General features: G+C 34.3%; 1 protein-coding gene across 1 annotated transcript in view; it reads left to right on the top strand.

Annotated features, from left to right (window-relative positions):
* The first annotated feature begins 37 nt into the window (after nucleotides 1-37).
* man2a1 (mannosidase, alpha, class 2A, member 1) overlaps nucleotides 38-24616 on the top strand; it is a 134784-nt gene continuing 110205 nt past the window's right edge. The window contains 3 exon segments of the mRNA NM_001110027.2: nucleotides 38-543; nucleotides 2142-2399; nucleotides 8198-8342. Of these exon segments, the coding sequence (NP_001103497.2) occupies nucleotides 418-543; nucleotides 2142-2399; nucleotides 8198-8342 (529 nt within the window). The 5' untranslated portion in view covers nucleotides 38-417.

Raw genomic sequence — 24616 nt, 5'->3', positions numbered from 1 at the left:
TGTGCTCACCTGAGTTTGCGTGTGTGTGTTGTGTGAGTGATGTGTTCACTCGTTAGGCGGCGCAACTCCACGCTCACTTTTACTCTGTCGGAGGCACAGTAGTGAGTGCAGGAAGGGGGCAGGGTTGACGCTTTTCCTTTGCCTGTAGACCGTCACAATTTGCTGAATCACACAAACTCTTCCGCATCGTCAAAACTTTGAAGACATATCGCATTGGATTCAGTCCGTGGACTCACACCGCGACATTTCTTCCACCGCGAGACAGAGAAGGGAAGGTGTCCCAATCCGCGCAACTCCTCTTCCTGGCGAGAAGAGCTTTCTTTTTCACTTCTGCCTTCTGTCACCTACGGGACCACCGCTCGACACAAGCCTTTAAAAGTTTGCCTTTGGTGTGAATGTGCTGGACTTGTCTGAGAAATGAAGCTCAGCAGACAGTTTACAGTTTTTGGCAGTGCCATATTCTGTGTGGTGGTATTTTCCTTGTACCTGATGTTGGATCATATTGATCACAGCAAAAATCCGAACGGAGAGAGGATTCAGAACGTAAGTAACGTTACCGACCGCTGTCTTATAATTGACGTTATCCATAAATTGTAAACATAATGTATGATTTTTGTGTGTGTGTTCAGACTGCTGAATGCGCTGAGGAAAATACACTTTTCAGTTGTTTGAACTACTCGTTTGATGGTTTCTTTCCAAGTGACATTAATGTATTAAAATAATACACATGCACAGAATTAAAATGGCTGTGATCGGTAACCGTATTTTCCGCATCACTACTACTTTGATCATGTGACTTTTATTTGTAATTCATTGATATACATCACGAAACTCTTGAAGTCGACTTAAAAGAGAGATTAGTTTAGTTTTGGACGGTGAACTGATCTCAAAGGTCATTTCCTTGCTGTCCTTAGCGTCGATAGTTGTTTTTTTTCTTCCAAATTTCTTCGAAGTGCAAACATTAAACAAAGTTAGTCATTCATAGTAAATACCCCTAATGTTTTTTAAACATACTATAGAAAGGTAATTGAATGAATCTGTTGTGGCAGTAGCTGTAGCACTACAGTAATGTAAACAAATTACCCAATACTGTATTTTCTATACAAGTTATTGGATAAATACTAAAGTATACACCACAGCTTACTGTAGTAAAAACTGCTGTATACTGCAGTATTTATTACAGTTTATCAGTTCATGATAGGTAATACTACAGTTTGCTGTACCATTACATGGGGGTGGTAAATACTATAGTATATACATTTATAGTATATGTACTCTATACATTTAAATATATAATAATGTTCAGTAAACACTATAGTATTTTTTATTTTATTGTTTTCAATCATTTTGAGAAGGTGGACGTTGTAAGATTAGCCTTGAAGTGTACTTGTCAGTTGGTTTGTGATCCACTAAATAAAGTATGAAATACACAACCTAACAAAAGTCGTGTCGCCTATGCAAGTTTGCAAGAACAACAAAAAATAACTTGACTTCTTGTATTGTGTACAAATACAAATGATTATTTTTAAACTCTGAAAGCTTCATAAACAGTGTGCTTTTAACAGGGTATCTGTGGGGTCTTAAAATGTCTTAAATAAAAAAAAGACAATTCTCTTAAAGTCTTAAACTCACTGAAATATTGTCTTGTAGGTCATAAATCTTTTTAAAGGGGTCTTAATTTTCCGTTGTTTATGTAAGGCTACCGAGTGGATCCAAGACACATCCAATCACAAACAACACATCTCAAAAGTTTTATAGCTACTCATAACTAATATTATAACTTTAGTCTGTTGTGCAAACATTTGCTTTTTAATTTAGTATTCATTTAGTTTTTTAAGTTATGTTGAACAAAAACGTACAGTATGTATACAACTAAGGCCTGCTTGTTTTAACACATAACTTAAAATAAATGGCTAAAACGTGACTAATTACAGTACATCTAGCCCTATATAAGTCTGAAAAGGTCCTAAAAAGTCTTAAGTTTGACTTGGGGAAACCTGTAGAAACCCTGTTTGAGTAATTTGTGTTTGTGTTGTGTAGTAACTGTTAAGTCATTGTCTGGATTTTGTGCTGAAGTTCTACATAATCCCACCCAGGTCAGTGTTAAAAGTGTTACTCAGGGTTTTTTCTGTGTTCTACAGGGACAGATTGGTATTCTGCAGGACAAAATAGACCACTTAGAGAGACTGCTTGCGGAGAACAATGAGATCATCGGCAACATAAGAGACTCTGTAATTAACCTGAGGGAAACTGTGAAAGATGGGAAGATGTTTCCTGAAGCGAACATGAGTCAGGGGAATTTGGAATTGTTGCCCCCTGCTCCTGCGCTGCTCCCCATCCTCTCAGATGACTGCCAGTTTGCAGGACAGACCTACTCTAAAGCAGCAGATGGAGTACAGGTATAGAGGGAAAAGACATTTTAAGATTAAGTGAACCAATTGTTTACTTTTAGAGCTCAACAATGAGAATTTCTTCTTCTTGCTGTGTCAGGGCAGTGGGTAAAATTTTGTACTTGCTTTCCTAATACAATCACAAAAAAATTTATACTTTTTAATTTTTAATCAACATTTAACTCTTAAATATTAACTCTCCTAGCTTTTTAATAACTGATTTCTTTTGTTTTTGTCATAATAACGGTACACAATATTTTACCAGATATGTTTCAAGACACTATTATTCAGCTTCAAGTGACATTGATAGGCTTGACTTGGTAATTAGATTAACTAGACAAGTTAGGGTAATAATTAGGAAAGTCAATAACGATAGTTTGTTCTGTAGACAATCAAATAAATCTTGCGCAAGGGGGCTTATAATATTGACCTTAAATTGGTTAAAAAAAAAATTCAACTGCATTATTCTAGCCAAAATAAAACAAAGACTTTCTTCAGATAAAAAAAAAATATTTCAGGAAATCCTTTGGAAAAATTCCTTGTTCTATTGAGCACAATTTGGAAAATATTTAAAATGAAATTTACAGGAGGGCTTTAAATTTAGACTAACTGTGAATACACACACACACACACACACACACACACACACATATATATATATATATATATATATATATATATATATATATATATATATATATAAATATAATTGAAATATCATTTGCAATATATTAGTACTTCCATTTCTATGTATTATTATTATTAAGTTTTTTAAAAATACATCTAATTCTAATATGCTACAATATCCCTGTTTTTACTGTATTATAATCTATTACATTTTGTCTTGATGAGCATGATAATTTTTAAAACATATTACAGTAATCTTTTATAGTCAAAACTTTTCTATTAGGCTGTATTTAATGAAAAGAATGGTTCTAACGTATGTATTTACATGCATACATGTTTACGCATTAACTACAGTACATCTAATAGTACAAAGTTGATGTTTGAACAAAATCTAAAAAGTAAATTATTTATATATGAACTACTTTACAGGCCAACAAATGAATGCATTTGAATGCTAAACTGTGGTTAATTGTATGTTAATTAGATTGTATTAATTTGTCATATCAGTGTCATTATATTTTCAGTAGCGTTTATTTAATGCAGTTGACTCATTTGCTTAATATGAAATGATTACATTTTGTTCCAAACAATCAGAGGATTACTTAATGATAAAAACGACTACACTTTAAACCCTTAAAATAATTAACATTTATGCAGTTGGTAAATCATTACTGATAATGTAATCGTATTGTTTAATTTTGAGTGCTCTGGGGCACAAAATGCATAAATCAGTCATGCTTTTTTAGTTGTGCATATTTGAAGAAATAGTTATGAGATAAAAGAGGGATTATCGGTTCAAAATAAAATCATAATTGCATATTGTTACTAAAATGATGGTGTTTTAAGACATTTCAGTAAATTAGATCTTCACATAGTTTACATACTATAATTTTAGATGAAGAATGAGAAAAATAAAAAAGCGGTTGATAGAGTTGTTAAAACAATCTTCCTCCAAAGCAAAATGTTTTTATAATTATATTACTATAAAATGTACACAAGAAGACGGTATTAACAGCATGATGGTTAACTATTTTAAAAGGTGAATCAAGAAGAGACTCATTAATTCAAAAAGAAAGTCGTATAAGCAGACAGAGAGAAAATCGATTGTATACAGCCTCCTTTAAAAGTGGGAAAACTTTCTAAAAGTCTATTTTCCAGAGCAGTATTAGAGTAAATACGGATAAATTAGCACTAGAGAGACCCCACTGGCTGCTGTGAGGAGGTTGAGAAACATCTTCTGAATTTTTGTCACTGACAGCTGACTAAATTTTGCATATATTTGCATATGTGCGTTTGCATCTGCAATTTTTATTGCCAAACTGGATTTTTTTTTGTTTTTTCTGTCACAGAGAAAAACAGAAACACCTGTGTTGTGTGGTGTTTGTCAATAGTTACATTACATAACGTGTGTGTTATATTAGTTCACTACACACAAAGTGAAATATTTCAAGCCTTCATTTATTTCAATTTTAGCGACTATGGATTAAAGATGAAAAACTCAAATCCAGTATTTCACAAAATCAGAATATCAAGACAAAGTTTAACATTGTAGTCTTCTTGTTTCTCAATCTAGTCTGCTAATTCACACAAAGACTTAAAATTGTCTCAGTCTGGCTTAGTATGTTTCAGAATCATGGGGAAGACTGCTGACTTGGCGGTTGTGCAGAAGACCATCATTGGAACCCTCCATAACTCTTAAAAGGATTTTAAAAGTCTTAAGACAATTGCAAAAGAAATTGGATGCTCGCAGAGTGCAGTATCTAAGTATATTAATAGAGTGTTAAGAGGAAGGAAAAAATGTGGCTGGAAAAGGTGCCCAAGTATGACCACAGCCTTGAGAGGATTGTCATGCAAGGATGACTGAGGCTGGTGTCAGAGCATCAAGAACCATCACATACAGACATTTGCATGACATGGGCTACAGCTGTCCATGTGTCAAGTCATTACTGAACCAAAAACAACGTTAAAAGCGTCTGTGCTGGGCTTAAGAGAAAAAGTACTGGTTTATTGTGCAGTGTTCCCTTCTTTTACAGATGAAAGCAAATTTTGTCTTTCATTTGGAAATCAAGATCCCAAAGACAGGAGGAAGAACAGAGAGACACAAGAGTCAAGCTGCTTAAAGTCCAGTGTGAAGTTTCCACAGCCAGTTATAATTTGGAGAGCGATGCCATATGCTGGTGTGGGTCCATTGTCTTTTTATGAAGTGCACAGTCCATTTGCCTTTTTTGTTTTTTTCAGCACATCAAAGTCTTTGCACGGCACTGACAGCTCTATACCAGGACGTTTTAGAGCACTTCCTAGAGCTGTCGAAAAGCTTTTTGGAGATGATCATTTTATTTTCCTGCAGGACTTGAGACGTGCACACAGTGCCAAAGCTACCAATACCTGGTTTAAGGACCATGGTATCCCTTTATCCCTGTTCTCAATTGTCCAGGAAACTCACCTAACTTAAACCTCATTGAAAATCTATAGGCTATTGTCAAGAGGAAGATTAGAGAACGGAGACACCGAAATGCAGACGAGCTGAAGGCCGATATCAAAACAACTTGAGCTGATCTCCTCTGTAATCATTGCAAAAGGAGGTCCATGTGCTTTTTCATCTTTAATCCATAATCATTCAAATTGAAACAATAAAGGCTTGAAACGTTTCACTTTGTGTGTAGTGAACTAATAGAACACACAAGTTATACTTTTGAAACGAGTAATTTAAATAAATGGACTTTCCCTTGCTATTCTAATTTTTTGGCACACACCTGTATATTCATCACAGATGAAATCCTGAGAAGCCAATCAAAAAATGTGCCATTAGACTCATTCATTTAATAATTTTATCAACACTTTCTTTTGCCCTGGCCTGAAATCACCGCGAAAATGTGATAGATTTTTAATAATTAATAGATATTGTTGTATTATATTGTGAGCTGACTCTTGCATTCGAATAAAAAGTGATAATTCAATAACAATACTAATTAATTGAACAGAAATATGCATCAAGGGCTTATTGGAAAAATTTTCTTCAGCCTATATATTTTCTGAAACTGCAAAAACTTCAACATATGTTTGAGTGGAGTTTAGGTAAAAAAAAATGCTAAGGGGCAGTAAAGACACCTTTAACGTTTGTTCCTTTTCAGACTAATGATATTTACAGGGAAATATTATCAACAAATGAAGCATTGTTTTATACAGTTCTTTGCTTAACACTAAATTTATACTTCTGTTATCTGAGTGTAAAGTTAAAATGCAGTAAATATATATATATAAACTAAAGTATATGGTTTTGTAATCAAATTAGGTCTGGTGGATTATTTGAAAAGAATCCTAAACTGAAATTCATAACCTCTAACTGACAATTTCTCCATGTCCGTTATTTGTTTTTTAAACTCTGTTAATACATGATACATCCCCTTTAAAAACATATTACTGCGTGTGAACAAACCAAGAACTTGAGAGTTTCCCTGACAAGCACGGTGAATACTTTGTTAATATGCAAAAAATAGAGAATGCAAGTCTTTCATACATCAGGAAAATTGTATTCTTTCATTCTTTCACAAAAACAGTGCGACTCAAAGGCTTGCGGGCCTGCGCTTATCTATTATCCGCATTTTCAATTCAGATCAGTTTGAACAAATGCAAAAAATGTAAGTCATTTTCAGAAACCTGACATATTATTAGTAGCAACAGTTTAGTTTTTTATACTGAGTTATAATGTATTGTTCACTTGCTTTCCTTCAGCTTATTCCCCAAGTTATAAGTAGTCACATTATCAGAATGAACTGGCAGCATAACCGAGTTATATAATTAGATATTTAGAAAAATGAGATATTTAGTTCACTGATGTTTATTAAAAATTATTCATCAAAAGTATTCATAATTAGAAAATGACATGTGTAATAGTTGAGTATATTTACAGTGCAAATGAAAACATAATGAATGATGAGAAGGTAAAATGAAAACAAACAATTACATCAAAAATAAAATAATTGTTTAATAATCAAAATTGAAGCAAAGTGTTAGATTAATTGAGGCTTTTATTTTTAGGTCATAGTTCTAAATCATCAAATTAATCTACCTTAATTAATATAAGTTCATGTAACTGAAATTATAACAAAATGTACCCTAAATAATGCACTTCAGTTTGTGAAAATGAAAAGGAGATACAACCAGATCCAACTATAGCAATATTTGGTGTGACACCTGAAAACCTTGGACTACCAGCAGGTCAATTAAATGCACTAGCCTTTTTCTTCTTTGTTGGCCTGAAGGCTTATACTCCTGCAGTGAAAGTCAACTAAACCCCCAAAACATACTAAATGGGTAGAAAATGTCATAGCATATCTAAAGTCGCACCCAAGGCTCAAATAATAGATTCTTTAAAGTTTGGAGACCATTCCTGTCATATTTTGAACAGATTTTATTCCAAATACTTGAATTGTAAGCTCCCTCCAACCCACCCCTAAATCTATTTATTTTATCATTCATATATTTATAATAATAATAATAATAATAATAATAATAATAATTTTTATTTATATAGCGCCTTTCCAGAACTCAAGGACACTTTACAAGGAATGCAACAAAAAGATAAACAAACATACATGAGGTCAAATATAACAAACTGGAATTACACAAACAAGACCTAAGAGACATATGAGCAGAGTAGTGGTGGATCAGATTAAGTGGTCAGTTTGGCAGATCAGAAGCGAAGCATTCAGAAAATAAGTGAGTCTTCAGTAAGGATTTGAATTCAGAGATATTATTAGCAGAGCGGAGTGAGCGTGGTAGAAAGTTCCAGAGTTTGGATGCAATAACACTAATCTTTATCTAGTGCAATAACTTTATCTATTATTATTATTATTATTATTTCACCTTGTATTTTCTACAGTTTTTTCTTGTACTTTATTCTTGCATATGTTTAAGTTGCTCTGTTAAGATCTTTAGTTTGTTATGACTTTTAAACTGTTTTTTTCTGAAAAAGTCAAGACTTGTCTACTACAGATTGTGAGAAGTTTTGACAGATCCCTCTGGTGGATTTGTCATCTGAAACGTGCAATGAAATGTACACGGAGCAATGTATTTTATGTTTTTCAAAAATAGGCTATTGCACATATCTCAAATGAAATAAAAAGTTGGAATTATGACAGCATCAATTAAAAATGGTGTTCTGATGTGCTTTATTTCAGATGCTGGATGTTTATGATTTGCTCCGCTTTGATAACCCTGATGGCGGGGTGTGGAAACAAGGCTTTGATATCTCTTATCAGGAGAATGAATGGGACAATGAGCCACTCCAAGTCTTCGTTGTGCCCCATTCGCACAATGACCCTGGTGAGTCACAGCGTTTGTTGACCATTGCCATGTGTTTAGTAATCAATAAGAAAGTAATCAGGTCTGATATTTGTATGTGATGATGAATATTATGCACATCTGGGATTGATTGAGGGCTGGTATTTGATTGAGATTGAGTGTATGTTAAATGATGGGAGGAGCTTGAGCAATTGACAAGTCAACAAGTCAGCTTTTTGAGAAAGCTACTTTTGTCTGAAGTAACAATTAAATTGAAATTAATATAGAATTTTCACTTCAAATGTCTCTTTCGCTTATATTATTTTGGTGTTTTGTAGGACTTAGTGATTCAAATAAATAACCTTTGAATCATTTTCAATATTAAGCTACATCTAAATGCATGTGCAAAGATAAAAAGTGATTAAGTTATGTGGTTTTGTCTACTACTGTACATATTTTTAAGCATGCATGTTTCTAGTGTTTTCAGCATCTGTCATCTACAGTACATGATGCCAGATTGTGAAATGACAGATGTTATTGCATAGTAAATAGTACTTACTTAAAGTTATTAGCCCAAATTATTTTTCATTGTTTTATTGAATATCATACAGCTAATCATTGTTTTCTTAATTAAAAAAATATACAGAGAAATTTATGTAGAAATTCAGCGATTTGTAGTAAAAGAATTGTTATCAGATTTTCCTCAGCTCATGCTGTTTGTTGTTGCTTTTTATACTTCTCTTTTTTAAATGACGAAAATTGATAAAAAAATTAAAATTTAATTAAAAGATTGCTTGATTCAAAATTTCCGGCATTCGCTTGGTCACATGTTTTGGAGTTATTCTACAATTGTTAATTATTGGAATCCAGTTTAAAATTCAAATAATATCAGAAGTGGTGGAAAAACAAATATACCCCGGGCCTATTTTAGCTATATTTGGTTTGGTAAAGATGCAGAATAATTTAATAATCTATGTACAGTGATTTCGATTTATAACCCTTTTGGTACATAGATTGATTTTACTGAATTGGAAACGAAAAGATCCTTCACGTTGCTCCACAATAATAAAAAATGTCATGTCTTGCCTGCAACTTGAGAAGCTGAGACTTTCCCTTAAAAATGAAAGTAAGAATTTCCATGCAATATAGAATCCATTTATTGAGAACATTAACAAAAGAGCAGTGATTGAACCCTAGTAGAAGCACCTCAAAATCACCCCCTTATTTAGTATTTTTTTTCTTTCTGTTTTTTGCCTCTTTCCCTCACGTTTTTTCTGTATTTTTTTTTAGTTTTAAGTGTAATACTAACATGATGTTACTACTTTTTGTTTAAAAGGGAAAAAAAGTATACATATGTAAGCTATTATTTGTACTGATGTAAAAAATACAATAAAGAGAATGTAAAAAAAATACTTTTTTTATTTTTTATTGTGAAAAAACAAACACTATTTCAGTACAAATGGTTACATATCATTATCATTACATATAAAAAATTATATATAAAAAAAAAAAGATAATAACTATAAGGGGAAAAGAAAATGGAAACAAGAGTAATAAAAGTGTACAGGTACATTGTCAATGTTAAAAGGAAATATTTACAACTAAACTGTATAAAATAGTAATAGTTAAAAACAAACAAAAATGAAATTACTATAAAATAAATAAATGAAAAAGGAAGGAGAGTGCATCTATTAAATGGACGGCAAGACCTTAAGAAAGCTAAAGTAAGTTATAAAACATCGACACTTTAAAGAAATTAGTTTTCCAAGAGCATTTTACTTTTCCAAGTTTAGAAAATGTATGGTATCTAAAAGCCATTGGACTGTAGTTAGAGGCTTATTTGATTTCCAATGAAGTAGAATACGACCCCTAGCTAATAATGAGGCAAAGGCCAAAAAAATAAATGTTGTTTAGAATTGAACTGGGATCAAATTTTTGGAACGCCAAAATGACTATATTTGGTCTATAAAAATGGTCTATATTTACATGCAACATCTTAGACATAATTGTAAAATAATTAAGTCAATAATTCTGTAAGGGGGCACATAAAGAACATATGACTTAAATTACACCGTGGTGCAATATTGGGAAAAAAATCAGATTTTGCCTTTTTACATTCTATGAAATACTTTAAATTGTATCAGGCTAAGGCGAGCACAAATTGTACTAGAACGTATTAAAGAAAATTTTTAATGAAAAATTCTAAGTCATAAACAAAAAAAACAAAACATTACTGACATAAACATTCTTAAATGTTACTAAAGTGAGGAGAGGGTTTGTTCACCCAAAAATGAAATTTACTTTGTGGTTTACTCAGTCTTAAGGCATTCTATTATATGTACAAAAAAAAAAACATTAAAAAAAACAACTTACACCACATGTATGCAATAATCATGTACGCCTGTGACCTTATAAGCATGTATAAAGAACCCTGCATATAATTAGATATGGTATTTATTTACAGGGTGGGTGAAAAGTAACCACATTAAATATTTATACAGTATAATTAGAGGACTAAATATATTACAATTAAACAACAATCACCTAATCTATCCCAATGTAAACCTCATATTATTGTGTCTCACCTTGTGTTTGGAAACATGGCACACTTGGTACTCCTTGAAGACATTGCGGCACATTCTAAGGAGAGAGCACTAGGGCTGCAACAACGAAGTGACTAAATTGATAAAATCGATTACTAATAGCTTTGACAACGAATTTCATAATCAATTTGTTGTGTCACACGTCATGGGGACATTTGATTATTAAAAACACTTTAGTAAAGCGCGGAGTGGAGTGAACACGGTCTCTCTCGTGCACTGATACAGAGTTCAGCGCCTCATAGACAGGGATGAGGAGGAAGGGAGTTCAACGGTGCTGGATGCTTGGTGCTGAGGTTTTACTTGTTATCCAGCTTGACATGCATGACAAGTTAGCGGTAGCTCGTTTACCTTTAGAGCAGCAACTGAGAAAATCAAACTGAGCTTTGGCTCGGTGTCTGGCGCTGAGCCAGAGAAAGCTTGCGCTGAGCAGAGCTCTCAGTAAGGGATCGTGGGAAAAGTGCTTCTTTTTTTAAAAAAAAAAAAAAAAAAGCTGAGTCCTGCATTTTCTGCTTTTTAGGAATGAAGGAAACGTTCTCACATTACCCAATTCACAAATAATTTAATTTGTTTTAAGAAAACAATCACTTAATGTTTAGGTGTTTTTTTTTTTGTAAACAATACATAATTTCTTTTGCTATTTCAGGTCTAGTATGTATCTTGATTTAAAAATATTTAGATATTTGGACTGAAAACAGGACAAAACTACTTAGTTTTTTTTATTTTGTTATTATTATTATTATTATTATAACAGCTCATGGATGAGCTTTTTTGAATAAACGGTTGAAAATTAATGCGTTTCTTTAAAAAAAAAATCAGATTCATTGATTAAAAAAAAAAGTATTCGACAGATTAATCGATTATTAAAGTTATCGTTAGTTGCAGCCCTAGAGAGCACACCTTGGGTATGTTTGCTGTAGAATGGCTGTTCAGTTGATTTGGGTTGCCCATAGAAGTCATTATTGATTTATGCATCTTTTTTTAAATTGCACATTTTTCTGGCTTCCTTCTCAGACTAAAAATCATCACATTCATTATTGTTAAAGTTCTTTTTTTTTTTTTTTTGCTATTTGTTTTATGATTGTTTTGTATATGGATGAGGTTTGCTTTGCAGCCCTTAGGGCCTACTCACACAATGCTATCCGAACCGTGCCCAGGCCCGTTTCCCAGATCTTTTGAGAAGTGTGAGTGCGCTGAATTGGGCTCTGGCACAGTTCACCTGGCCGGCCCTGGTCCGGTTGGAAGAGGTGTGCCTGAGCGCCGTTCACTCGGGCTTAGGCGCGGTACATTTGTAGTGTGAGTGCAAAACGCACCAAAGCCCGAAACTGAAAGCGAGATGTGACTTTAAGGGACTGTTTCATATGGATTTATTAATCATTCTTACTGTTCAATGAACCCAAACTGCCGCAGTTTATTAAAGACGGAAACCCCTCACTGCACCACAGCTGCACACCTTCAGCAGACCTCCTCATTCCTGCAGCATGAGAGCATTATGATTGTTTATGAGCGCCAAAAGTGGCGGATCTGTTTGACGAAATATCTGACTGCATGTCACCGCATCCCTAAGAACTGTTTGTTGAAATAATTGACTGCATGTCACTGCATATCAATCGATTGAAACGATATAACTAGAGAAATCTCCACTGTGCTGCTGAGTGAGAGCGCTTCTCACTAAACAGCGCAGCATCGATGACTTAAGCATGCCCAGGCCTGATTGTGGTGTGAGTGCGGGCCGTCGGGGGAGACGGGAGATGGGAGGGGGGACAAGTGTGGTTTGGCCCAGTTCAAGGCAACTGTATAGTGTGAGTACGGCTTTATATAGAGGGTTTTTTTTGTGGGTGGTTAATGCAAATTGCTAACCTTTTGCACATTTAGCAGACTCAAAATGAGGATAATTATGATGTCTTAGAACAGCTTGGACTATTTGGAATGACATGGAACTTTGGATTTTCCCACAGACTGTGACAGTTTGGAAAGGGTATGAGTAAATTTACACATGCCACTTTTGTTCATTGGTAAATAAAGGCTGAGAAGTATTTTTTCCCCCACAATAATGACTCTTGTACATTGTTTTATTATCTTTTAGCAAAAGCCTGTGTCATTTCTGGCCAACAAAAATTTGCCAGTCAGAATTTGCCAGGGGTTTGAATAATTTTGGGCTTGACTGTATTAGTGCTGCCACAAAGGATTATATTAATAATCGATTAATCTGTCGATTAATATTTCAATTAATCGATGAATTGGATAAAAAAAGAGAAAAGCATTAATTTCCAACTCTTAATTAAAAACAGAACTAAAATCTTTAGAAAGTGAAACTGAATGTTATTTACAACTTTATTACCTGCTATTCACAGCTTATGCAGGTTCTGTTCACTAAAGTAGACTTCATTCAGCGCGTGCGCCTGCCCTGTCTGTGGTAACAGTTGATGGTCAGCTCACATCATGTGTGATTTTGCGTTCGCAAATACATCATTACATTCATCACAAAGACAATATTGACATTTTTGAGGTGAATTAAATCTTATAAATACAGCATGTGACTCTTTCAACACCATTTGGAGGTGTCCACAATGCTGAACAACGTATGTAAAACAATAAGAAGACTTGTGCGGCCACTTTTGCTTCTCTCCTGAACTTAAAAATATGATTAACAGAATCGTAGAAATACTGGATTAGGATCGTCTAGGGGCTCGAATCGAGATTGCGATCTTTTTACGATTAATTGTGCAGCTCTTTATAAACCCGTGGTTGACGTCACGGATACTACAACCATATCTTTTACAGCAGGGATTCCTAAACTTTTTTTTATTCCGGGACCCACCTAGGCAAGTAATACAATCTCAAGACCCATCATAATATTTTATTATGAAAAAATTGTGAAAAAAATATATATATTTAAAGTAGTCAAAAATATATGGTGTTTGGCTTTTTGGATTTTGCAATTTGATATGCACAAAATGATGCTCGACGTGCTTTTTGTGGGATGCTGGCTGCAACTGTGATCATTTTTTTGTTGAATAAGATACTCTTCTTTTTTCAGAAGAGAATATGATCAACCTTTGTTGACACATTCAGAATGTTTTGTTGTCAGGTGTCGTTTAAGTTTTAAGGATTTCATGCTAGCACTTGCAAGCTTTTCAAAGCATAAAAGACATTGCAGGACTTCCTCACCCTCTGGACCTCTGCCGGCAATAAAACTGAGATTGAGGGTAGGACTGATCATATTTCTGTGTGGCTCATTTTTAGATTTGGTTTGATCTGAAGTCTGCGATGTCTTTAGTTTTAAAAACTTTTCTATTTTAACAAACACTTTGTTGCTGCGGTCATGAGTGCCGCACTCTACTGACGTACACATGTGACAGTTCAAAACAAATGAGTCTGGCTCAGTCACAGGCCCGGCCCTAACCAGTTTGGCACCCTAGGCAAGATTTCAGGTGGCGCTCCATCACCTTGCAGTAAATTCCGCTGCTAGTGTTTAGTCATAAGAAACTAAATAGCTTTTTGATCGACTACTACAAGCTGGGAAATGTCAGATAAATATGCCGATGCAATTAACGTTATTGCTGAATAGATCTAATATTTACACATTTGCTTGAGGAAGGAATGATGGGGGTAGTTACATTACTATTACTATTTTCCATAACATCTATGCCCTTCCATAACATTAGGTGATGTTAAAACTAACAGATAAAATTATAGGTATTTATTGATTAGCAATCTGTCAACCTTGGGATGCAAAAAATATGGGACAACAAATAGCTTCAAATGAAAGAATACATAGCAAACATTAGAAAATACTGACAAAAAAAAGGTTTAGCCTATTAAAATCAATGGCCTATACAGAAATTAAATAAAGCTATAAAATCTATTTCACTTTTAACTTTATTTGCATATTGATTAAAGTTACTATAGTTATTTAGTGAAGAGCAGCAAATGAATCTCTCATTGTGTTTTGTTTGATGACAAGAGGTGTTAATGTAAGAATGCACAGATCTATAATGAAGCATTCGACTACTTCAGTAACTTTTGTTTGTGCTCATTTAAGAGAACATTAGTTGTGTTTAAAATAAAACACGCAGGACGGAGCCAGAAACCCCCCCCCAAAAAACAAAAAAAAAAGAGAAGCACTTTTCTGACGGTCCCTTACTGAAAGCTCCGCTCAGCACGAACTCTCCCGGCTAAACGTAGATTGCGAGGGCTCAAACGGAGCAGTCGTCGTAATGTCGAGCGGAAAAAAGAAAAAGACAGCTGTGAAACATAACCAGCTTTGTCTTTTTGTAGGAAACACACTTTAGATCTTTTTAGGTTAAGAGGTTTTTGATTTATTGCCGTCTATCACTGAATGTGTCAGGATGGAATATCGAAAACAAAACCAACTTAACCGCGCTCATTTCTGGCACCCCCCTATCCAGCGCCCTTAGCATTTGCCTATACTGCCTATGCCACGGGCCGGGGCTGCTTAGTCATTTAATGAATGCTGATTCAGACTGTTTCAGTTCATGTGTTTTAACTTAAATGATTCATTTGAAAACAGAATTGTCTCTAAAGAGTCGTTCACTCATTATCGTACTGGTTTTGATTCACCGCAATGTAAATAAAGCTGCAGCTATGTGACGTTGCGCAACCCACCTTTGTTCACTGTGCGACCCACTAGTGCAGGGGTGTCAAACTCAATTCCTGGAAGGCCGAAGCCCTGCACAGTTTAGTTCCAACCCTGCTCCAACACACTTACCTGTAGGTTTCAAACAAGCCTGAAGGACTCAATTAGTTTGATCAGGTGTGTTTAATTAGGGTTGGAACTAAACAGCGCAGAGCTGCGGCTCTTTTGGAACTGAGTTTGACACCTGTGCACTAGTGGGTCACGACCCACAGTTTGAAAAACCCTGTTTACAGTCTATGGTAAACACCAGCACCAGGGACATTACGTCCCTCATTTCAAAACAGACCAAAAGTAGGATTCTGTAGTGATTTACCCTGCTGTTTCTCCCTTTCTCGCCATGCATTTTTCCTCTAACAGTACCTCTGTTGAGGCACCTGTCTATGAGGCTCCAAACTCATTTTTTTTTATAATCAAACGTCTCCGCGTCGCATGACGTGACGAATCGATTATGAAATTCATTACTAATGCTTTTAGTAATCGATTTTAATCGATTTAAACGATTTGTTGTTGCAGCCCTAGACTGTATACGTCTTTATATATTAGGGTTGCATGATCTGCAAAATCTGACATTGCAATTAGTTTGTTGTGATACATAATGTGAAAGGAATAGAATTTCAGCAGATGACTTAAATAGCTTAATTTGGAATGCAATCTCTAATTTAGATTAATTAGGAATAATTTTGTAGAAGAGTGAATCAAACTAGTTGCAAGCATAAATAAGAGAGCAAAGATAACATTAAAATAAGCGGTGCTTTATGGTTTTCCAGAGTTAAACAGTAGTAATTCAGGTAGTAATTGAACAATCAAATGTAATTTAAAATGTAAAATAACACTGTACGGTCTTCATTGCTGATCAACTATAATCCCAACAGATACTGCAATGTGACTATTGCGAATGCACGTGTTATGCACGTAATGCGATTGTACAGCCCTAATATATTTGAATGTGTGTGTGTGTGTGTGTTTTGATTATGTTTTGACCAATTCACCACACCCTAGCGATATGAGGATGTGAGATTGTGTGGTTTCAAACACAAACGTGCCACATGTTTTTTTAGTGAATTCAGCTGCTCTTAGTCATGCTTATAAAAAGTCTTTCAGATACTTTTCAAGCGAAAATGTGAAGCTTGAATTTTTGTTCATGTGCTTGCATGAATTATTCATTAACCTTTTTTTTTTTAGTCATAGTTTAAATTGCTGTAATTGAATTCGTTTTTGAGATGGGAATATTTGTCCAGACTGATGAATGTCTGGTCGTGGATCCTAGTGGTTGAATCTGCACTGTGTAAAAGCTGAATTTCATCTGGTATTAAGAGCTTTCCCGGATGATCAACAAGTAGCCAGACGTGATAGATTGTTGTTTACATCTGGAGGAGTTAAGCTCTGTTTACACCCTGTGTTTAGATGCTGTTTTACCAGTCAAAAGCAGATGACACTATACCGATGTAAACGTCTTCAGAAGGTATTTTGAAAGCATGTTAGATAGGATTGTGTGTGGTTAAATGCATTTAAACAGTCAAAAAAGTATCATGTCTGCCTACTGACTATGTTAAAGTATTTTTAATATACTTGTATTGTGGGGCGAGGTAGTGGCACAGTAGGTAGTGCTGTCACCTCACAGCAAGAAGGTCGCTGGGTCGCGGGTTCGAACCTCGGCTTAGTTGGGGTTTCTGTGTGGAGTTTGCATGTTCTCTCTGCCTTCGCATGGTTTTCCTGCGGGTGCTCCGGTTTCCCCCACAGTCCAACGACACGCGGTACAGGTGAATTGGGTAGGCTAAATTGTCCGTAGTGTTTGAGTGTGTATGTGAATGTGTGTGTGGATGTTTCCCGGAGATGGGTTGTGGCTGGAAGGGCATCCGCTGCGTAAAAACTTGCTGGATAAGTTGGCGGTTCATTCCGCTGTGGCGACCGTGGATTAATTAAGGGAGTAAGGCAACAAGAAAGAAATACTTGTATTGTTGAAGTGAGATAGGTTCTTTAAAATATTGTAACAATGTTTGTTGTCATTTATGATTCTAACATGTTTTCTGGCTATCAGAGCGGTAATAAAAGTTGTTCCTTTGTGTATCATTTTCTGTTTTCTTTTACAATGACATGTGGCACTGGAGCACAAAACCAGCCATAAGTGTATATATACATATTGTATGTATATACAGTGCTCAGCATGTAGAAGTACACCCCTCACAAATCTTTTAAATTCATATCTTTAATAGGACGCTAGACAATATTATATTTGTGCATATAGATTAGTCAGTACTGAAGCCGAATCTGGAGCTTATGTAACAAAATAACTTACAATAACGGTCCAAAAATTAGTACACCCAAATTTATATGTCTGCTTAAAATTAATATATCTTTTTAATGAATTAGTTTTTTTTTTTTAAATGCATCAAAATGCATTGCCTATATTCATTGAGAAATGCATAAAAATATTAATTTCCAAAATAGGGTTTACTTCATTATGCTGAGCACTGTATGTTAATCAGATTTTAACATTTTATTATAAAAAATACAAAAGTATTATTAAATTATACAAAGTTCAACTTTGTGTTCAACTTTCAAAATTTTTAGTCAGTTTGATTGATGTACAGTAAGTTGAGATGACTTGAAAAGTTCATTTGAATCAACAAAAATTGAAGGCAGGAAGAATTCTTTTTACAGTGAATGAGGGTTAAAAAACATTAAAATACTCAAAGATCACCTCTAAAGTCATCTAAATTAAGTGTTTAGCAATTTGTGTAGGGCTGCACAATATATTGTTTCAGCATCGATTGCAATGAATGCATTTGCAATAGTCACATCGCATAGATGTACAATGTTGAGTTGGGATTACATCTGAGCAGGAGTCACAGTTCAGAACACGAGATTTATGGGATTATTGCAGAGGTTTAGAGATTTAAGTAGTCAGACACAAGACATTTTACAAATTGGAAGTTTATTAAAGAAAAAAACAGGAGTTTCTTAGCTATTGACTAATAGCGGGAATGAGTCTAAAAATAAAAGGTGACTATAATTTCTAGTTGTGCTTTTCAATCATTAAATATAGAGTGAAAAAATTATAAAATTGTATAGCAGCATTCTCTCTCTCTCTCTTTCGCTCTCTCTCTCTCTCTCTATATATATATATATATGTATATGTATATATCGCAAAAAAATAAATGACAATGTCAGATTCTTTTCAATATCGTGCAGCCCTAATTCGTGTTACTCTTCAAAAATTGAGTTTAGATTTATTTACAGTAGGAAATCTACTTCATGAAGCATGATCTTCTCTTAATACACTAATTATTGTTTGGGATAAAAGAAAAATCTATTATTTTGAGACAAAAAAATATACCTATTCACCAAAACTTTTGTCTTCCGGAGTCACATATGTAAATTTCTCAAGCTTATTTTGCAACATTAGACTGAAAGATCAGAGGAACTCGCCAATAAACCGTCACCTCAACGAAACAAGGAAAGTGGTCAAAATTGGACCACAAATATATCAAAACAATATTTGTAAACACAAATGTGTCTTCCTCATCCACTTGTGGTCCCAATACAATCTTAATACTGCTAGCAAGCAGGGCTTCAAATCTCTTGTGATCACTCAAATCAGGCGTTCAACAAAGAAAAAGAAGCAAGAGTGTAAAGTGCTGAAAATAATGAGCAATTTTCTTACTTTCTCTTACATTTTTATCTAAGCAAAAAACAAAATACAATAAAATAATACAGGAAGGTGTTGTTCATGTTGTGTATCTCATCCTGTGAGCTAAATTACCATCAACATAAACATGTTGCAGGCTCACTGTATTTAACATCTAAAACCTTTCGTAAATCACTGCTGTCAGGAAATTTACTGTGTACACTATAAACGTGATCTGTTCAGATGACCTTACTTACACTTTTTGTCCACTTGTTATTGTCTGAGACCGCTTTTAGCAGGTTTAAACAAGGTCATATACACCTCTTTGTTGGATTCTTGTGTGTGTTGTTTGAAAGTCGTCATGACAACAAAGATCTAAGATTTCATTATATACAAAAAAGGTCAACAAGAACAAGTCTAATATTTACATGGCTATACTTTATACAAGTTTGTCTGTATTTTGTGCACTGTAAAAAAAATACTAGGCTTTATACAGTCAAGGAATTTAGAAATTAAGTACACTTATTAGTTTTTACAAATTAAAGTGGATTGAACCTAAAACAATTAAGTTGTCACAAAAAAAAATTGTGTTTCAGCTCATTTTAAAGAGCCCCTGTTATGCATAATAAAAGGTAAAATTTTGGTTTTGGGGTTCAGATATGCATGCAGGGTCAAAAAACTCTTTTATTGTCTTATAATATGCATTTATTTTTACCTTATTATCCCAACGACTCCGGTATGATTCGTTCTGCAATTCATTTGTTCCAAACCCCTCTGGCACAATGCTAATCTGCGCTGGTTGGTCCGATGACCCAGTCTGTTGCATTTGGTCGACTGTGTTCAGCACGAGACAGAGAGAAAAGCCCACCACAGCTTATCAACATTGTTGAAGTAGCCAGAGAGTATATGTGTAATCCCAATGCAGGAGTGCATTGAAGCAATGCAGTTAAACACCAGCATATTACTCTATTCTTAGCCATAAGTAAAAACAACACACATTCAGTATTATTATTATTATACATAATCCACACAGTGGCAAAAGCTGAACTTTTTTGAAACTTGACCACCGCACATGTGTAGGAATGGCTGACGGTGGCCATAGCAATGACAAACGGCAGAGAATAGTGAGCTCACAAGCGCATTTAAACCCATAAAGAAAGCAGCACATGTCACGTTTTCAGCATGGCTTTAGACGCAATATGTGAACATAAAGAGTTAATCAGATACAGTACAAGCTCATGAAGCGATTACAGTAACAAAACACAATTAAATGCATATTTTACAAACTAAAGAAAATAAGGAGGCAACTATTTTAATCGCACTTACACTTGTAAAATGGAGAAAGAAACGGATCCATGAACTGTGTACTGCTAAAGTTCCATACATCAATAGTCTTTTCTGATCCTTCCTTTAACAAACAGCTGACAAATCCTTTGTTGCAGGGTAGATTATTGCGTTAATCACTAAAACGTTCATATATATTCAGTCATGATTAGTCCCACACACACACAAGCACTTCGCTAGTGTTTGAAGGGAAAGGCGCGTTTATGTTTTACTAGATCCGGCACTTCATATTTGTTGTTTCATGAAGACTTCATTACGAAAAGGCAAAAGATCCGGACGAATGACGAATCTTTTATTTAAAAATCGTTATTTTCAAACAAGGTGCACTTTCAGATTTAAACATCAGCTGGATGTTTTCATTCACATAGAGCTGTGTTGATTACCGCATCAGAAGGTAATTTTCAAAAACTCATACTAAAAATGAGTAGTTTGAAGAAACAGTGAACGTGCTTTTTTTGAATGTGCTTTGCAAAAAATGCTGGGTTCCACACAATCGATTTGTGTTGGGACAACATGAAGGATTTAAATTAACATTAGTTTTTACAAATTTAAGTGGATTTAACATAATGTTGTTGTCCCCCCAAAAAAACAATAATTGGGTTGTTTCAGCTCATTTTAAATATGTAGGTTGTACAAAACGGCAAACATCGTATCTCTTTTTTTGAGAGCATTTTGGCATTTTCCATAGTGTCAGTGCTTTTTTCTGATTTTCAGCTTCATGAATGGCTATGAATAGAAAAAGGGATGTACCATAATGCTGGTGATAGCTGAACTTGTCTTAAACTCAGCTGATTTTTTTCCTAAGGTATTTCATTAGTGTGAGAATATAGAATTGATGTACGCTTCCTCTTAAACAGCCAAACTTAACACAAAGTAGCTAAAAATTTTGCAAAGCAACCTACAGAAACAGGTTTTTTTTTACTTGACTCTCACATGTGAATATGCCAAGTCTGCAATTCATGTTTTGTATTCAATATGAGCAACTGCAAGATAGAAATTGTCTTTGAAACTCACTGAAAATTAGTCTGATTGCTATTAACAAAGTTATTGCATGTATAGTTGAAGTAAGAATTAGTAGCCCTTCTGAATAATTATCCTGTGTATATTTTTTTCCCAATTTCTGTTTAACGAAGAGAAGATTTTTTCAGCACATTTCTAAACATAATAGTTTAAATGACTCATTTCTAATAACTGATTTATTTTATCTTTGCCATGGTGACAGTAAATAGTATTTGACTACATATTTTTCAAAGCACTAGTATTCAGCTTAAAGTGATATTAAAAAGCTTACCCAGGTTAATTAGATTAACTAGGCTTAGTTAGGGTAATTAGGCAAGTTATTGTTCTGTAAACAATCTAAAAAAATTGTTTAAGTGGGCGAATAATTTTGACCTTAATGTTCAAAACAATAAAAACTGATTTTATTCTAGCTGAAATAAAACAAATAAATAAACTAATACATTGTTTGCAATAATTTATGAACAAATCTGTGCTGTTGTTTGTGTTGTAATCAAAGAGGGCATTTCGCAGAACCAGGAAATGCTTTGGGTTAACTAGAAAACATGTTTTTGAAAATGTTTGCAAGGTCAGCTGTCTTTGAGATGCATGTCAGATATTCGTCAAAGAAAAAAAACAACATTTATACACTTCTTTTAAGATGTTTTTTTTCTGTTTCTGAATTTCTGTTCATCTTAAAAGAGATATAAGTTTAATATAACTTCACTTTAAACATGAATTGCACATTGTTACTTTGACCCCATCAGGAACAAAAGTAACACAGGAATGGGTCAAAAGTAACAACACTATTTACTATATTTATTGGCTTACTTTTTGCATTTAAAAACTGAAATTTGGACCCAACCTGCAGTCACGTGATATCTGGCAGCTCCAAGGGTTGCATGCCATATTTGCTGTTACAGCCTGGAAAACAAATGTTTTCAGGCCTTCGAGAAAATTGCTTTGTAATTTTCGTCCAATGTTACTTTCATCCCGCTCTCCCCTGACATCCTTTGGAGGAAATAAAAAACAAGTACTATTAAAGTAAATAGTTACAGGTTTTAAGCTTTATGCATAATCTTATTTTCTATTCAATAGAACAAATTATCTCAAATATGTCTAGAACAAGCGGAGGATGAGTAAATAAAGACAAAATTTTCATCTCTTTAAAAACAGCATGAGATGTGACACTAGGGCTGTGCAATTAATCGAATTGCAATCGCAATTTGAAACGATGTGATTAGCTAATCGCAAGAGGCTTCGATATGAATTTTGTATTTACTTTTCCGCTGCCCAGAGCAAATACGTTCATGGTGTCTGTGTATGACAGTCTTACTAGCCAATTGAGTGTGTGCAGTTTATTTATTTATTTATTTAAATGCTACTCATTGGATGTAACGTCATTCAATGCGACTATAGTCATGACTTTATGGAGTGCTTATGACCTACTAACTATTCTTTGCTTTAAGAACATGTAGAACATGTAACAAATTTATGCAGAGTTTAGATTACATGATTTTAGCCCTGATTTTGAATCGCCGACAGGTTTTAAGAAATCACCGACAATTGCCTGAAATCACAGAAAAATTGGTGCTCGTTCACGCAATTAACAATCACACAGTAAGAACTATCTAGGATGCAATATGATAGAATTCCAGATGAGTCGCCGATGGCAGTGAGATATTTGGCATGCTAAATATCTGGAGCTGTTGGCGATTCAAACCATGCGTTGTGAAAAGTTTTTTATTGAAAATAACATCCACGATCAAGTCTCTAAAGCTAAAGCCTTCTTTTTCCATTATGTAATTAATAAAGAAAGCTATATTACGTGACCTCATGTTGTTTCCATGTCATTTCTCGCGTTTGTTTGGTTGTGAGTCGTAGTTTGGACAAAGTTGTCAGTTATTCTTCCTGTTTTTAAAATCATGCAGTTTGAAGTCAAGCATCCATTTTTATTTGCGCTTACAGTTTGCTCTACAGAAAAATTTGTGTTTCATTTCTGAGTATTTAAAAACAAATTTGAATAAGTGTTTAAGTAAATTAAAATCTTTTCAGTTCCTTTTTTGAACTAACACTCGCTGCATTTTAGCAATAAGAAGCTACGAAACAGATTACTGAGCTGAAGCTTGACTGCAAAATTATATTACAAATAAAATCGAAATCGCAATATCTCTCAAATAATAATTTGAATCGATTAGTATATTTTCTCCAAATCGCACTGCCCTATGTGACGCAGTGTTCAAAGAAACACCCTTTACAACATGGTTTTACAATGAAAATGATCTTACAGATGTGTATATTTATAATATATGTAAAATAAATAATAGATATAATAATTATTTATGCAAAAACCACTGTTGTCATTTAATAACTAACCTTTTATCATGAATCCTTTCCAATTTCTTTGTAAGCAAACATTGCCAGGTGAATAAACATTCACACACACACACACACACACACACACACACACACACACACACACACACACACACACACACACACACACACACACACACACACACACACACACACACTAACCAAACTGCTAGCAGCAGACATAAGCCATGCATTGTTTGAATATATTATTGGAGTTTCTAGTAACCTGACCTGTTTTTTTGTTCACCTCATTTGCACATGGTTGTTTCTTGTTCAAAATGTAAATTTAAAATTTAAACAAAATGTTTGCATGCAGCAAAAACAGACCTAAGTTTAACTCATAATCCACATTAAAGTCATTTTGATAATAAAACATACTTGACCATGTTTAAAACTGAAACCAATTAGTGCCCTCAGGATAAACCACTCCTTTTAGTGGAAAAACAGGTTGTTGGACAGTCATGCTTTTTTATTATAACAAAGTGTGGTAACTGTCAGCTTTGGAATGTTGCTTAACCTGGCAACTTAAAACTCCTAGTTATTTGTTGCTGAACTATTTTCTTGAACTTATTTGAATGTGTTTGGACAGCTGTAAACACATCCACTCTCAACGTTTGTAAATACAGGACAACTGTCATGTTCATTAACCTTTAATGTGGGCTTAAAATGACATGTAATTATTACTAAAGTAGGAGCTTCTGTTTGCTTGGTT

Source organism: Danio rerio, chromosome 5 (assembly GCF_049306965.1).
Source record: "Danio rerio strain Tuebingen ecotype United States chromosome 5, GRCz12tu, whole genome shotgun sequence".
Lineage (NCBI taxonomy): Eukaryota > Metazoa > Chordata > Actinopteri > Cypriniformes > Danionidae > Danio > Danio rerio.
The sequence above is the reverse complement of the archived record's forward strand: the minus strand, read 5'-3'. Positions and strand labels throughout refer to the sequence as shown.